Below are 17528 nucleotides of genomic sequence, written 5' to 3' on the forward strand. Positions count from 1 at the left end.
GTTGTTGTTGTTGTTGCTTTTGTCAACTTACAGTACCTTCTTAGTGCTATAGTGTTAATCAAATTAACCTTATCTGAAAGAGAAGAAAAAGAAGTATAGGAGCTAAATGTCTAGGGAAGAGAGATTTCTGAAATATGACACTGTTCTGGTAAAATTATTCATCTTTTACACAATGAACATATTCCATCAATTGGATATAAAGTATATATGCCCTTTTTGTACTCATTTTGTGCTTTCTTCATTTCATATCTTACCATTTCACAATAGTGCCTTGTACATATTTAAGGTGCCTCAGATTTATCACTTGTGCCTTAGTATGCTCTTACATACATCTAGAGAAACATGAGTTCGTAACAAATCTAAAAAGTTCATTGCTATGCACCCATGGGTGTGACTTAGTGGTCAATGAAGTGGGTTGAGAAGAGGTCTCAGGTTCAAATCCCGTTAGAGTCAAAAACACTAGGGGATCTCTTCCTATCTGTCCCAGCCTTGGTAGACAAAGTCACCGGATACTTGTTGCTTGAGGAAGGTGGCAGGTATCCTGTGGAATTAGTTGAGGTACGCGCAAGCTGTCCCAGACACTAAAGTCATAAAAAAAAAAATAGATCATGTTGAAGTGTGAATTAGTTGAGGTACGCGCAAGCTGTCCCAGACACTAAAGTCAAAAAAAAATAGATCATGTTGAAGTGTGTGACCATCTTATCTAAAAGCTTGAACTGTTAGACATAGCACACTTTTATATTTAATTATATTCTCTACACGCCCCTCACGTGCGGGCCTAATTCTTTTTCATGGGCCAAGCATGTGGACTTTTTTTTTTTTTTTTTTTTAAATATTGGGTGGCGGTGCTTTTTGATTGCAGGACCTCTGCCTACTTTGATACCATGTAAATAATGTATCTTGGACCTAACTTGATACAGGAATTACAAGGATAACACGAAACGCACTTCAAAATCAGTCCACAAGATCAAAGATTCGAGGACCCTTTTGAAGACCACACTCGGATTCAACAATACAACACAATAACGAGATATAAGGGTGAGATTTAACACCAAGGCATCCACCCAAACTAGATTTAACAACAAACAATATGAAGACAATATGAACAACAACAAGGCGGTAACAATAACAACACCTCACGGGTTACATTAACAAGAACAAGAAACAACGATTACAACAAAACAAAGTATAGATAGATAGACTACATGAAGGAATGATCTTAAAAGCATATTTCACTCTTGGACCCTTAACACTACTCACAACAATTCACCTATCTCTTATGTTGAAACAAGAGGGACCTCTATCTCCTAAGCATCCAACGTTTCCAAGCTTGAATCCAACACGAGTGAATCCACACTCAATGGTGATTTCCCTAGTTACACGTTTCGGCCATAGGGGCCTTTCTCACAAGAGAAATGTTCCAAGTGTTGCAACTTTCAATATCCAACAAAAACTAAGTAGTAAATGACCTAACATATTCTATTTATAGTAGGTTGCAAAAATAGTGTGAAATGTCCAAAAGACCCCTTAGTCAAATGCTTCACTTTTGGTGCCCTTGGAGTGTAGAATGTGAACTGTTTTTGGAGCCTATTTAGGCCCTCCTTTGCACTTCATGTGAACACTCCAAGTCTTGGGTTCAATACATCTCACATATGTCCACCTTCGTGGTCGTACTCGTATCATCCTCCCCTTCTTGAAAAGGATTCGATCCCAAATCCATACCTTGCAAAATCAAAGAGGAAATAAACAAGCACACATCCTTATGACATGAGGGTTAGAGTTAGCAAACAATTAGCATCGTGCCACGATGGTACACACTTGAAGTACAACCAAGGATACTTTGTGTTAATTATGAAAAGCCTTTGTACAACATCACAAAGGAGCGGGCTCGGATTAACATCAAGAAATAAGGAACAAAATTCGAAACTACGCCTCATACGATGTATATCCAACAACACCATGAATATCATCATATGCATATAGGTAGTGAAGAAAGGCACCAAAGACACAATTCTCATCCAAGATGTATTCACGAGTAGGAACACACAGAGAAAGGGACATTGCAAGCATGTAAGACCTCTCTTTTTCCAACCACTTCCTGATGGAAGGGAATCATACCAATAGGGAGAATAGGGAAACTACCATGCAACAATCCAATCCAATCCAATCCAAGACAAGTAGTTTGCCCAAGAACTCGGTTTCCCTCTACAAATGATGTTAAGCACGCTCCCAAGAGTCCCACAAGATACTTCAATTTGTCCAACCCCATGAAGGTGACAAGAAGCCTTTAACAACATCCTTGGACCCTTCGACAAACTAGAATACAACTTGACATCCACAAGTTGTGGTGCACATAACTTAAGTACAAGTGTGTCAAACATGAATGCACGGATATGAGCAACACCCTAAAGAGACAATAACACATTTGCCCTAGGGTCCTCGAGTAGACACAAACCACCATTAACATCAAAGGGATCACAATTCAAGTCACCATATTTGTCAAGCACGGGTCGGGTGTCATGCAAAGGAGTACAAGCAAAATCATTTTCTAAGGAATAATCACAATTCGGGGTTCCCAAGTAATCAAGCAAACCATGGTCATCTTCACCCGATTGACTATTCCTTTCCAAGACTACACATTCCCTACCCTTAAGAGTACTCTCATCTTTCAAGAAGAGATTTTCATTTTGAGGAAGAATGTTGTCGCACCATAGTGGGTTAATGTATAGGCTATAGCTTCCAAGACAAGCCATGCCGTCAACTTCACTTGCACCACTAGGTTCATTAGGAATGATTAGACTATCTCTAAACAAGATATTGTACCTAAAGAGTGAATGATCTAACCCGCAGACAGATTTGGAACTTTCAATCTTTAAGGAATCATTATCAAGTTTCAAAGATATGTCAAGCACATGATTAACCCTGTGAGCCAAGCAAACATTAAAATCTTTACAACAACATAGGCTCACGGGTTCACTCCCTTGTCCTTGACCAACATCTTCAATTTCTTTACTCATACATATTCATTAATCACATCATACATATTCTCAAGTGGTGGGAAAGTTTTACACACAAGTTGGTCAACACAATTTTCACACGACGATGTACTTTCATTCAACACAATAGCTTCAACACTAGGTGGACACAAATCGATCTTACTAGAAGAGTCGATTCGGTCATCTATAGGATCAACTAGTGTATCCACTCGCACAACATGTGGTAAGGAATCAATATACTCATATGTAGGTAAGCTACCACTCACACTCAACGACTTATTAGTCACACGTTCATCACACATGCACTAAAGTGTAAGAGTGAGCTATTTTACCTTGACGTTCATGAGTATGTTCTTCTTTACCTCGGTGTGAAAGTCCTTCACAAGTTTGGGCATCAACTTCCTTCGGGAAGCTCTCACCGCAAGGTGTTTGGACCTTAGGTTTTGGATTTGTTGGGATAAATGTGTACTAATTGGCGTAGCTTTCAATGTGCCATTTCATGTCTTCAATATTGTCGGTGATGTGGTCAAATGTGGCATCGAAATTGGTGGCAGCCATGGTACCTAAAATAAAAGACAACAACAAACAACAAAATGAACAAACTTGTTAGCTCAAAAATGCCTCACCGTACTCTCACTCTTGATTTTTGCCTCACACTTGGTTTCACAAGTGTGGAAAGCCGGCTTGTACTTTGCGAATGATCGAGGGTCGAGTCTACTCTTGCCCGGAATAGATTTTCTTTTGAGTTGACTCAAAGAAAATTTGTTTAAGGACTTGAACCAACAAGATACAACAAATTCACAAAAGAGAAAAGCACACAACAAACGGTTAACACGAATGAACGAACACAAAGACTAACTGACAATCTAGTAGATGGGTACTAGTTTGCCAATTAGTATTGGAACCAACGAAATTGAAACTAAGGAACAACAAAAGGAAACTAAGAAATCTGAAATTTGAGCTTAAATATGTTGCGTGAACAGTAAAACGTGACGTGGCAGCCACATATTAGTCTCGGTCCCACACAACTTTTGGTGTCCAACTTCAAGTCTTGGTCAATTTTTCAATTTGGACTTTGATGGAATTTGTTTAAGGAGGGAAATTCAGACAAATCTTGGAGCCCTTTTCAATTTCAATTTTTCAAAACTTGACTTTCTTGTACTTCTCCTTAAACATGGATCCTTAAATCATGGAAGAGTGTTGGAAAGTGGTTGAGACTTGATTGATAGGTCTTTGTTGGTTGTAGTGTCTTTCAAAACTAACAAATAATACACCCTCTTCCTTCAACTTTTTGGATTTAGCATTCACTTTATCTTCAACAATATATGAAGATGGTGATGAACATCAAGAACACCACCACCACCAAGAACTACAACAACAATTTTCAAGAACACCAACAATTTTCACACGGCCACTCCCAAATTCCACAATAACCAATATCTCCAACGCTTGGCCAAGACAACTACAACTTCAACAAAATGGTTCTCAAGCCACCAATTAACAACAATATCACGTGGTCAAGCTTAGAACATCAAGGAGAAACCACACGGCCAAAACAGTCCAGTCCACCACAACAATGTTCAACAACAATGGGCCAAGCTTATGTTCACAACAACAACATCAAAATACAAGCTCAAATCAAGATATAGACTCAATGTGTTAGTGAGGAACAAAACTAACACTTAGAGACAACAAAGACAAGTAAAAATCTCGGCCAAGACACAACAAAAACACAATTTTCAGTCAAGAACACAAAATGGACAGATTGCTCTCTTTTCTGGAATTTTCAGTTTTCAATTTTTTTTTTTTGATTTTTCAACTCTCAGGCCCAAGATTGATCTTGTTAGAACAAAATCAAAGATGACTTTGATACCAAATGATACAAGAATTACAAGGACAACACGAAACACACTTCAAAATCAGTCCACAAGATCAAAGATCCGAGGACCCTTTTGGAGACCACACTCGGATTCAACAATACAACACAATAACGAGATATAAGGTTGAGATTTAACACCAAGGAAGCCACCCAAACTAGATTTAACAACAAACAATGTGAAGACAAGATGGAACAACAACAAGGTGGTAACAATAACAACACCTCACGGGTTACATTAACAAGAACAAGAAACAACGATTACAACAAAACAAAGGATAGGTAGATAGACTACATGAAGGAATGATCTTAAGAACACAAGAGCATATTTCACTCTTGGACCCTTAACACTACTCACAACAATTCACCTATCTCTTACGTTGAAACAAGAGGGACCTCTATCTCCTAAGCATCCAACGTTTCCAAGTTTGAATCCAACATGAGTGAATCCACACTCAATGTTGATTTCCCTAGTTACAAGATTCGGCCATAGGGGCCTTTCTCACAAGAGAAATGTTCTAAGTGTTACAACTTTCAATATCCAACAAAAACTAAGTAGTAAATGACCTAACATATTCTATTTGTAGTAGGTTACATAAATAGTGTGAAATGTCCAAAAGACCCCTTAGTCAAATGCTTCACTTTTGGCGTCCTTGGAGTGTAGAATGTGGACTGTTTTTGGAGCCTATTTAGGCCCTCCTTTGCACTTCATGTGAACACTCCAAGTCTTGGGTTCAATACATCTCACATATGTCCATCTTCGTGGTTGTACTCGTATCATAACTCAACCTCAAAAGCTAGCTCATAGCTAGCTCATGAGGGGAGGATTGCCCAAGTCCATATAAGGAGACCAAGTACCCATCCTTTTTCCGACGTGGGACTCTTAAACACTCCTGCACACGTCCAAACTTTATTAACTGGAGCATGGACAATATAATATGGGGGCCAACATCGGTGTTCAAAGAATTTGGACAGGCCTAGCCCTGATACCATGTTGAAGTGTGTGACCATCTCATCTAAAAGCTTAAGCTGTTAGAGAGAGCACACTTTTGTTTATTTAATTATATTCGCAACAGTTCATTACTATTTTTTCTTGAAGTGAGATATATTGGTCAATATCCCTTTGCGCGGAACTTTTGTTCCTTGAATTTTGTCCGGAGTCTATGCTCCTCACTTTTAGGCCTTTTATCAAGAATGTGATTGTTATCTTTGACATAATTTGGAGATGTCCATTGCAGTTGTATCTGTTGGAGAGCATGTAGATGTGATTCTAGGAGCTGCTGTAGCTGATGGGAAAGTGACACCTAAAGTTCAATCATTAATTAAGATACTTCTCAAGTACCAGCATACTGAGGATTTTCGTGCTATAATATTCGTTGAACGCGTTGTGACTGCATTGGTTCTTCCAAAGGTGCATTGTTTTTGCTGCTTTCGTTTTCTTAACCAGATATTACATCGTCGTAGCACTATGCTATAACAAGTTTTGTTAAGCATGCAGGTTTTTGAGGAGCTCCCTTCCCTAAGTTTTATCACTTCTTCAAGTTTAATTGGGCATAACAATAGTCAAGAAATGCGAACAGGCCAAATGCAGGATACAATTGCCAAATTTCGAGATGGTCGTGTATGACTCAGTACCAAGCTATGACTCAATTTCATTGTTATTAGTTTTGTATCAGTGGCCAATGTTGTTTGGACTCTTCAAAAATACTGTCAGGTGGGTGTCTGATCCTCCAAAAGCTATGCATTTTTGGAGGATCCGACACTGGTGCAACATTTTTTTTCAAGGGTCCGAGCAACGCAGTCAGTGCGCTACTAACATGATTTAGAGTTATTACTGTGTTTTGTATTGGCTGTAGATTGTTTATATGATAATTTAAGATTAGTGGCCTTTACTTAGTTATGCATTTTGAAGCTGGAGTCAACTCTTATGTGTTACTTGCCTACTCAAAAACTTTACTGCCTGCCTAGCTATTCCTGAGTTCTTTGCTGAAAATGAATTGTTGAATTTTAAATGTGAAGTTGGTTTTGTTTTATGTTTCTTGTTGTTGTTGTTGCAAGTTGATTAGATACTTTTAAAACAAGATATAATTTGAATTGTCTGCTGCAATATATTCTGTTGGAATTTTGAAGCAGAGTACTAATACCTATAAAAAAGTAATTTTAGTTGTCTTTCGGTGGTCAATATTATTCAAATTGCCCTCTTTTCTGCATCATACTGTTGAAGATTCCTTATTTCATGTGGTCTTCTATGCACAACTGAACCTCTGGAAATTTTTTGTTTTAGAATCTTTGGCTGCATGCCAAATGCCGCTCTTGTATAGTTGATAATTCTATTTTCTCCTAATTGTTTGCATGTTTTGACAGATTAATCTGTTAGTTGCCACTAGTGTTGCGGAGGAAGGACTTGACATCCGGCAATGCAACGTTGTCATTCGGTTTGACCTGGCCAAAACCATTTTGGCGTATATTCAGTCTAGGGGCCGCGCCCGTAAGCCTGGATCAGATTATATTTTGATGGTTGAGAGGTATCTGCATCTTTATGTATTCCAGTACGTATAGTCATCCTCCTTGAGCACCATATTGATTCTATAGCATTATAATAAATCATTTTTTAGAGATAATGCATCACATGAAGCATTTCTGAGGAACGCCAGAAGCAGTGAAGAGACTTTGCGGAAAGAAGCAATTGAGCGGACTGATATTAGTCATCTCAAAGATGCCTCCAAGTTGATCTCTGGGGAGGCACCAAGAGATTCAGTTTATCAGGTGGAGTCCACTGGAGCTGTTGTGAGCTTAAATTCTGCAGTTGGGTTGATCCACTTCTATTGCTCCCAATTACCAAGTGACAGGTGGGATTACATGCTTACACCTAGTCAGAAATTTATTTAGTGATTGGTTTAACAGGTTTTCTGTCTCATTTTAGGTACTCAATTCTCCGTCCTGAGTTTATAATGGAGCGTCATGAGAAGTCAGGTTGCCCAACTGAATATTCATGCAGGCTTCAACTCCCCTGCAATGCACCTTTTGACGAACTTGAGGGGCCTGTATGCAGCTCAATGCGCCTTGCCCAACAGGTCCGCATTTCCTTTTGTCCTCAATTAACAATCTTGATATAGCAAACATATTTAAATTAGTTTTGATGCAGGCTGTTTGCTTGGATGCTTGCAAGAAGCTCCACCAGATGGGGGCATTTACGGACATGCTCTTGCCAGACAAGGGAAGTGGGGTGGAATCGGAGAAAGTTGAACAGGATGAGGAAGGTGATCCAATTCCCGGAACTTCCAGGCACAGGGAATTTTATCCTGAAGGTGTAGCTGATATTCTGAGGGTTAGTGCCTTAATTCTTCTCTGATTAATACTAAGGAAACCCCAAGAAATTGAATTATTTGATCATCTCAGGCTCAAGTATATATCAGAGCTTGAGGCTTTTCGTTGGAAAGACACTTTTTGTAGGTTTTCTATTTTTCAAGGAAGTAGGTTTTTTGTCGGCAGAGTTTGCAAAATGATTTACTTACTTTTCGTAAATGCAAAAAGTTTGGAAAGGTTTGTGCAAAAATTTTCTATCATCTTTTCAACCAAATGTCAAACTTGTTTGGAGAATCTTGAGAGTATATATATCTATATATATCCCCTTAGAGAAATTTTGTTCGCCTTTTTCACCCTTTAAAAACATATTTTACATCAGACAAATAGTCATTTAATTATTTCCCTAATATTTAGGACTTTGAAATCAATTAAAATGTTGGTCATTAAATTTTTCCTTGTTCGAATTATGTGGGAAGTCCAATTCAGGACTTCAAAGGCAATTAAGACTTTACTAAGGTATGAATAGAATAAGGTACAGGTTTTAGCATCAACTCATGGGCTGTCCTCCCCTCATGATGTAGCTTTTGGGATTGAGTTACGCGCAAGGTCCATTTCACTATAACTAACATGAAATATACTGGCAATGCACGTATCCCAAGTGCTCATGTAAAGTTGAATGACTTTAAAATCAAACATTACTCTTATGACATATTTGTACAATGGGGAACACCTATTAGAATAAACTGACGCAAGAATCACTTGAGTGGATCAAACCCTAAACGTGATTGATATTTATTATTTTGAAACTTGCAATTTTCTTTTAATTTCTATGTTATAATGCACACACATCTTTATAATATTATTTGAATTGTTTTAGAAGTTTGTTTTCATTGGTACGAAGGACACCCCCTTAACGTACATATACCAAGACTAGTAATTAAATAATTATGAAAACTTTTGTCAGAGAGTGTGGCAAAAGAAATGTGTTTGAATAGTTATAGTTTTTTTTTCTGATTATGAGTTTTTTTTTTTCCTTGATTATGAGTGTTTATGTGTACATGAAGATCTCTTAATTCCGGAAGTGCTTCAAGACACTCTTCCACTCAAAAAATGTTACTTTTTCTCATAGCAAGTTTTTTAAAAATGCCTTTCAATTATTTCAAGAGATCCTTATGCCCAGATCTTTTCATACTAGTAGTCGTAGTATTACTCAGGGGGTTTCTTGTCCTTTGATTTTTATTATTACCTGTTGTTTCTTGCACTCGCTATCTTATTATTTTGTTGTAGTTATGTTTATTTTTCAGCGTGTTCTCGATACCATTTTGCGATGACTTTTTTACTCCTGTTAGTTCTTTTTTCCTTGAGCTGAGGGTTTATTGGAAATGGCTTCTCAACTTCCCAAGGGTAGGGGTAAGGTCTTCGTACTCTCTACCCTCCCAGATCCCACTTGTGGGATTATATAGGGTATGTTGTTGTTGTTATTCTTATGCCCAGATGTCACCTCCATCTTGGTAAGACTTCTTCAAATCTGAATTGTCAGTTCTGTTTCTTGTCAGCTTCATATTCTTAGAAGAATAATCTCCCTAGCTCATTTTCTGGCACCTTTTCCCTTGTCGAGATTCTTTTCCTCCCATTACTTGACCTTCTAATTTAAGGGATTCTGTTGTTCACAGTTCTCCTTTGAGAAATAGTTTCTCCGTGCTTTCTTTAGTTTATTGCTTTCTACTCTGTTCGGCACAAAAACATGATAAAGAAATTAGTAGTGAATGATAAAGGCGCAGTTACTATTCTCTTGTTTAAGAAAGTAGATGAGTTTGTGGGATGTGTTATATGATATGCACGTTTTAGCTGTTTCTAAGAAAATATATGAGAAACTCAATTGGTTTTACAAAATAACTGTAGAAGCTTCATTGGAATATGCTGGTTGTGACAGCTTTAGACACCAATCTAATTGATCCTAAAGTTTATAGTCTTCTATTTTGTAAAATCTGGGCATGGCTATGCACGTGTGAAAAGAGTGATAAAGGGTGTTCTTTCATCAGACCTGTAGCATTAACCGAGGAGCTTGTAGAGAAAACAATTATTAAGAATCATATCTAATCTTTATTTTGTTTTGTAAGATCTAATCTATATATTTCATCCAAGTATGTGGGCCCTACTGGTCAATGAAGTGGGTGGGTGCAAACATGGAAGATTAAGAACTAAATCCTTTGCAGAGATGAGAGAAATAGTCGAGGTGGCGCACACACTGGCCTGGATATAACCATCATACAAAATAAAATCTAATCTATACTACGGTTTTTTTTTTCCTTTTAATAACTAAAGATACGACAATGGAAGAGTTCTTCTACATTGTTTTCACCAAGTTTGGGGAACAAACTTCCGTTTGATCTTCAGTCTTTCAATATTCTCAACATACTTATGGGCAACTACTCTTTTTTTCCTGAAGGGTGACTGGATTTTGTCGGGAAAGGATTCTTGTGTCAGCTCAAAGTTCATTCACCTTTATATGTATGCTATCAAATGTGAGAATATTGGCACCTCAAAGGACCCATTCTTAACTGATGTGTCAGAGTTTGCAATACTGTTTGGCAATGAGCTGGATGCAGAGGTTTCTCTTTTCTTTAGCTTTTCATATCTTAAACATGAATATCTATTTACCAAATGTGAATTCTGTTAATGTTTCCTCACTCAATAATCATTTTGATCTTTTATCGGACACAGGTATTATCGATGTCGATAGATTTATTTATTGCTCGAACTGTAAAAACCAAGGCAACTCTTGTCTTCAGAGGGCCAATAGACGTTACTGAATCTCAGGTTGAGTTTCCTTTTGCTATCTAAATTTTAATGAACTATTATTAAGCTTAGCATTTAAGTATCTTGAACAAAAATCTATTTTCTGCAACTGGCAGTTGGCGTCCCTTAAGAGCTTTCATGTAAGAATGATGAGCATTGTTTTGGATGTTGCTGTTGAGCCGTCCACCACTCCTTGGGACCCTGCAAAGGCATATCTATTTGCCCCTGTTACTGGTGATGAATCTGGAGATCCTACAAAAGATATCAACTGGGATCATATTGAAAAAATTACTAAACCTGATGTATGGAGCAATCCTCTTCAGAGAGCTCGCCCAGATGTATATCTTGGCACCAATGAGCGTGCTCTTGGTGGAGACCGAAGGGAATATGGCTTTGCGAAATTGCGAGATGGTTTGGCCGTTGGACTGAAGTCTCATCCTACATATGGTATTAGAGGTGCTATTGCACACTTTGATTTGGTCAAAGCATCTGGATTGGTCCCTAACTGGAGTGGCCTTAATGTTGTTGATGTTGATATGAATAAAGACAAAATAGCCATGGCTGACTGTTTTCTTAGAGCCGAAGATATTGTAGGAAGAATTGTCACTGCAGCTCACTCTGGAAAGAGATTTTATGTTGATTGCATTCGCAATGATATGACTGCGGAGAACTCATTTCCAAGGAAAGAAGGTTACCTAGGTCCTCTCGAGTACAGCAGTTATGCTGCTTATTATAAGCAAAAGTATGTTTCCACTAATATCTTAGTGTCTCCTCTTTTTCCGTGTCCTTGAAGTTTGAACCATGGTTGCTTGATTTCTGCTGCTAACAACTGCTTAATCATTTGCAAGGATTGGGTGGTTTGAGTACACCTTGGTTGTACTTGAATAAAAAAAGGCTTCTCATGTTGAAGGTTAAATTGTTTTCAAGTACAACCTTGGTGCACTTGGCTATCCAGTCCAATTTGTATGCAGGTATGGAGTTGATTTGGTCTATAAAAAACAGCCTCTAATAAGAGGCCGCGGTGTTTCATATTGCAAGAACCTTCTGTCACCACGATTTGAACATTCAGAAGGTCTGCTTATACTTGGCGTTCTTTTATTAGACTTAGCTTTGTCTCTTTTCATGCCTTCGTGTGTAAGTTTGGTTTTTTTTTGTAGAACCTGAGAATAAACTCGAAGAGGCAACTGATAAAACGTATTATGTTTTCCTCCCTCCTGAGCTGTGTCTTTTACATCCACTTCCTGGATCCCTTGTTCGGGGTGCTCAGAGATTGCCCTCGATCATGAGGAGGATTGAGAGCATGCTGCTTGCTGTTCAGCTTAAGGAAATGATTGGTTACCCTGTCCCAGCTCTGAAGGTAAAATAATCCTCTGATTATTTTCAGGCGTTTGTCTTGCAATTTCACTAGATGCCTAAGCCTTTTTTTGTTTGTACAGATCTTGGAAGCATTGACCGCCGCTTCTTGCCAGGAGACTTTCTGCTATGAAAGAGCTGAACTTCTTGGAGATGCATATCTGAAATGGGTTGTTAGTCGTTATCTTTTCCTCAAGTATCCCCAGAAACATGAAGGTCAACTCACCAGGATGAGACAACAAATGGTAAGCAACATGGTACTGTATCAAAATGCCTTGAGTAAGGGACTCCAGTCATACATCCAAGCAGATCGATTTTCTCCATCTAGATGGGCCGCTCCTGGGGTGTTGCCTGTGTATGACGAGGACATCTATGAGGATGAGTCATCCATGTTTGATGATGACACAACAGAAAATGGCACTGTAGCAGCAAAGGCTCTAGCTGGTGATGAGTTTGAAGATGAGGAAACTGAAGAAGGTGAGCTTGATAATGATTCAGGTTCGTATCGTGTACTCTCTAGCAAGACAATGGCTGATGTTGTGGAAGCACTGATTGGAGTATATTATGTCGAGGGTGGAAAGTATGCTGCAAACCACTTCATGAAATGGATTGGGGTTCAGGTTGATTTCAATTTCAAAGAGACTGAATACTCTATTAGGTCTTATAGCATTCCCGAGAATGTACTCAGGAGCGTCGACTTTGATGCATTACAAGGTGCTTTGAATCGCAGCTTCAATGATAAAGGCTTACTGCTAGAAGCCATTACCCATGCGTCACGCCCATCTTCTGGGGTCTCCTGTTATCAAAGACTGGAGTTTGTGGGTGATGCAGTATTAGATCATCTCATCACGAGGCACTTGTTCTTTACGTACACAGATCTGGCCCCAGGCCGATTGACCGACTTAAGAGCTGCGGCTGTGAACAATGAAAATTTTGCACGTGTTGCTGTTAAACACAGTCTTCATTTACACCTTCGTCATGGATCCAGTGCTCTAGAAAAACAGGTTCTTTAACTACTCTTCCACTTTGCAATATTAGGGGTGGGGGTTCGGTTTTACAAAAATGAGAACCGAGCACCAAACCAAACTAATTCGGTTTGGTGACTTCGGTTCGGTTTAGTTCGGTGTTTTAAATCAGTTTTTTGGTGCTAAGTGAGAAACAAAATTATCTAAATTTTGAAAACAAATCCGTAGGCAGTAAATTCCAAATAGTATTTCTACCTAATGTTACTTTTATGATGTTCTAGACTAGGTGTTAAAATTTTAAAATTATGATACCTCTGCTGTCCAAGTCGGGTCTGTCAAGCATTTGCTTTGCTTTATTTGGTGTGTTTGGTATGATGGAAAATGTTTTCCAGAAAACATTTTCCTATTTTCCCCAGTTTGGTTGTAATATAACTTTTGGAAAATATTTATTTCCCAAAGTAACTCATTTTCCTCCATTTGAAAGAAAATGACTTCTCTCATGGGCCAAGGGAAGTCATTTTCTAGAAAATATTGAGATGTGACTTATGGGAACTTGAAACCAAAATATGAATAAAATGACCAAAATAGGTCACCTATCTAATAAATTACCAAAATAGGCTAAACGTAATAATTTATTATGTTTTATATCTTTTTTTAACTGTTTGATAGCGGATGTGTACAGTAAAGAAGTTTTAGTAAAACGTAGTAATAATTTATTATGTTTTACGAAACTTTTGTATAAAACGTAATAATTTATTACATTTACATGACTTGACATAAAGAAGTGATGTGACAGTACACTGAGTTTTTTCTTAAAAAATTATAAATTAAAACTTTATAACTTTTTTAACTTTTATAAATTAAAATTTTTTATTACAATTTATAAATTAGAACTTTTTATTACGTTTTTTACCAATTTTTTTTTAAAAAGTTATTGCTTCGTTTTGTCAAATCAAGTACCACCTAGCTCACTCTTTTTGAATTATTCTTTCATAAATCGTATTAAGAAGTTATTTTTTAATAAATAAAAAATAAAAAATATGTAATTATAAATTTATTTTATTAAATACGTAATAAAAATTACATTGTTTTCTAAATTTGGTCGGATGAATGTATAATTGTTGATGTCACATCTCTTACAAACTGACCGAATGATTAAAAATGTGTAGTTAAATATTATGTTTTAGAAAATATATTACATTTTTAATTAGAGGGTCACACACTCATGTAAAGTTAAAATTTAGCTAGAAAAAAATATTTTTTCTATTCACCAACCAAACACCATAAAATATTTTTTGGAAAATATTTTCCACTCAGCAACCTAACATAAGAAAATAAGTAAAACACCAACTTATTTTCTATGAAAACATTTTCCATGAAAAATATTTTCCATCATACCAAACACACCCATTATCTTACCAACTTCGGTTCTGGAAATTTTATTATAATAATATACTATTTCCAAAAAAAAAAATGTAAAACTAAATGTTTTCAACTTGTCCACCAGAAATCTGGAAAACTTAGTCACTAGTCTTGGACTTGGGCTTTAGTTCTTTATTGGGCGAACGGTGCTAAATGTAATATAGATAATTTTTTTAAAATTAATTAATATTGGTTCTTCGGTGCACCAAAGGACCATTTACCCTAAAACCGAACCGAAGTACCGAAAATGAAAAACCGAAACCGGACCGAATTAATTCGGTTCGGTTTCTTTTTCGATTCTTCGGTTTTTATGCCCACCCCTACATTGCATACTCACGTTAGTCGGTATTGGCCTTTTCACATTGCAAAGAACATTTTCCGATGCCTTCTTTACCTTACATCTTTTCCAGATTCGTGACTTTGTGAATGAGGTTAAAAATGAACTATCAAAACCAGGCTTCAACTCCTTTGGTTTGGGGGATTGCAAAGCTCCTAAAGTTCTTGGTGATATTGTTGAATCAATTGCTGGGGCTATTTTTCTTGACAGCAGGTGTAATACTAAAGCTGTATGGGAGGTTAGTTTCAAGGGCCTTGTAATATAATTTATCTCATTGTCCAGCAGTTCAGTTATTGGCAAATGCATTTGAATTGGATTGTCGGCTCGCTTGATTCTTGAATTTTCTCAGGTTTTTCAACCGCTGTTGCATCCAATGGTCACACCAGAAACACTGCCAATGCATCCAGTTCGAGAACTGCAAGAGCGTTGTCAACAAGAAGCTCAAGGGTTGGAGTACAAAGCAACTCGAAGTGGGAATATGGCTACAGTTGAAGTATATGTGGATGGTCTTCAGGTTGGAATGGCGCAGAATCCTCAGAAGAAAATGGCACAGAAGTTGGCTGCCAGGAATGCCCTTGTTGTGTTGAAAGAGAGGGAGGAGATTGAAGCTAAGAAGGCTGATGATGGAAATAAAAAGAAGAATGGAAACCCAAGTTTTACTAGGCAGACACTGAATGATATATGCTTACGCAAAAATTGGCCTATGCCACTGTATCGGTAAGTTTTTACAATTTAGCTTCCTACCTTTACATTCTATGAAATTGTTGTTATATTGCTGGTGGAACTAGTCAGTCAAGGCAGTGTCTGTGACTGACCTCACTATGAATTGTATATTGAATCAATAATTTGGTCTCTTTTCAGATGTGTGAACGAAGGTGGTCCCGCGCATGCAAAGAGGTTTACATATGGTGTACGCGTAAATACTCAAGTCGAAGGATTTACAGATGAATGTATCGGGGAACCTATGCCTAGTGTAAAGAAAGCTAAGGATTCCGCGGCAGCTCTTCTTTTGGAACTGTTAAATAGACGGTACTCCTAAAACCTTTTGCAACTCCAGTCTTCTGTCGTGGTGGCAGCGTTTATCTCGTCATGTTTGTCTTTCTGGTTGCGTCCTTGGATCTTTGTACCCAATCTCTATCAGATGCCCCTTGACTATGCTGTTATGGGATACAAGTTGTTTTACTTGTTGGGGTTTTTAGGGTGCGTATGGAAAATGAGAAAAGACACCTTTTTGAATTGTACATTTCCATCTCACCCTTTCAATGTCTGTACGTTTAGAGTTCTTGCCTCAGATTTTAAACGCTGATAATCTGCAAACTTTCTCCTCTCATTTTTTTTTTTTTTTTTATAAAGTATCATGTGATTTGCTCCCGTCATTTAAGTTCGTTGGAGTTATATAATTTTCATTGTTGATATATATCACAGATTTTTTTATTTTTTTTTTAAATTCTATCCTGTGAGGTAGTAATCCAGGTTCTTTGACAACAGTGGGAGGGTTATACTTCCTTAATGTAAACACAAATTCTGAATATTTCTTCTGTTTCATCTATTTTTCTGATTTGATGCTTTAAGCACATTTTCTCACAAGCTTGAGGAATTATATTACTGTTATGAATCCCTTCGTCCTATCCTTGCTACCTATGAAATAGTCCCTCTTTCGTTCGCTAAAGAAGATAGTTGATAGATGGATGAATATCATTTGATGGCCAGTTGTATGAATCAAAATCTCGACATAAATCTCGTAACGCTGGAACAAAAACAAATTGATTCGGTTTTTTCGAAATCAATGAGTGGATGTGTTCTGCTTTGATTGGAGAATAAAATTCTCTACTTTGAGATTATAATCTTCTTAACTTTCTGCTCATTTACAGAACAGGAAATTATATGGTATAACTTTAATAGTGGGTGACTTTGGATTTTTGACCTCAATAAAAAGTCTTTAAAGACTAGTCTTATTTTTTCCTTTGAAGTATAGTACAAGTACAATTTTGCCTCTCTACACTTTAAAGTATTTTTAAAATTTGACTCATTTGTTTCTCAAATTCTATTTTTATTTTTATTATTTTCACTTTTAAATTATTTTCCTAATTTTATTTTCATGTTTGAATTCATTTGTCTGAGTTATAAAACATCTATGGTACTGCTAAAACTTGTCCATTATATGTAACTTGTTTTTTTGGGAGGTTCATGAGCTAAGTTTTGTCTTAGACAAGACAAATAGAGCACCACATAAATCAAGACACAATATGATAGTATCAACTCTAGTTCATGGAGTGTAACTTGTCGGCTAAGTCTCGTCTCTACGGCAAGAGTTATAGAATATCTTATAATCAGGACACGATGTGGTAGGGTCAACTCTTTCCCATGAGGCATAACTTGTTGTTTGAAAGTTCTTGGACTAATTCGAGCCTCTAAGGCAAGAGTTATAGAACATCTCATAAATTAAGAGATAATGCGGTAGTGTCAACTCTTAT

General features: G+C 37.2%; 1 protein-coding gene across 1 annotated transcript in view; it reads left to right on the top strand.

Moving 5' to 3' along the window:
• LOC107845244 (endoribonuclease Dicer homolog 1) overlaps nt 1-16625 on the top strand; it is a 25267-nt gene extending 8642 nt beyond the window's left edge. The window contains exons 6-20 of the mRNA XM_047398053.1: nt 6111-6283; nt 6371-6493; nt 7237-7397; nt 7488-7721; nt 7796-7946; nt 8018-8200; nt 10628-10789; nt 10903-10998; nt 11094-11719; nt 11949-12049; nt 12135-12334; nt 12414-13334; nt 15128-15292; nt 15404-15771; nt 15916-16625. Of these exons, the coding sequence (XP_047254009.1) occupies nt 6111-6283; nt 6371-6493; nt 7237-7397; nt 7488-7721; nt 7796-7946; nt 8018-8200; nt 10628-10789; nt 10903-10998; nt 11094-11719; nt 11949-12049; nt 12135-12334; nt 12414-13334; nt 15128-15292; nt 15404-15771; nt 15916-16093 (3842 nt within the window). The 3' untranslated portion in view covers nt 16094-16625. The remainder of the gene's footprint in view (nt 1-6110; nt 6284-6370; nt 6494-7236; nt 7398-7487; nt 7722-7795; nt 7947-8017; nt 8201-10627; nt 10790-10902; nt 10999-11093; nt 11720-11948; nt 12050-12134; nt 12335-12413; nt 13335-15127; nt 15293-15403; nt 15772-15915) is intronic.
• Nucleotides 16626-17528: the final 903 nt, after the last annotated feature.

The sequence above is a fragment of the Capsicum annuum genome, chromosome 10, assembly GCF_002878395.1.
Source record: "Capsicum annuum cultivar UCD-10X-F1 chromosome 10, UCD10Xv1.1, whole genome shotgun sequence".
NCBI lineage: Eukaryota > Viridiplantae > Streptophyta > Magnoliopsida > Solanales > Solanaceae > Capsicum > Capsicum annuum.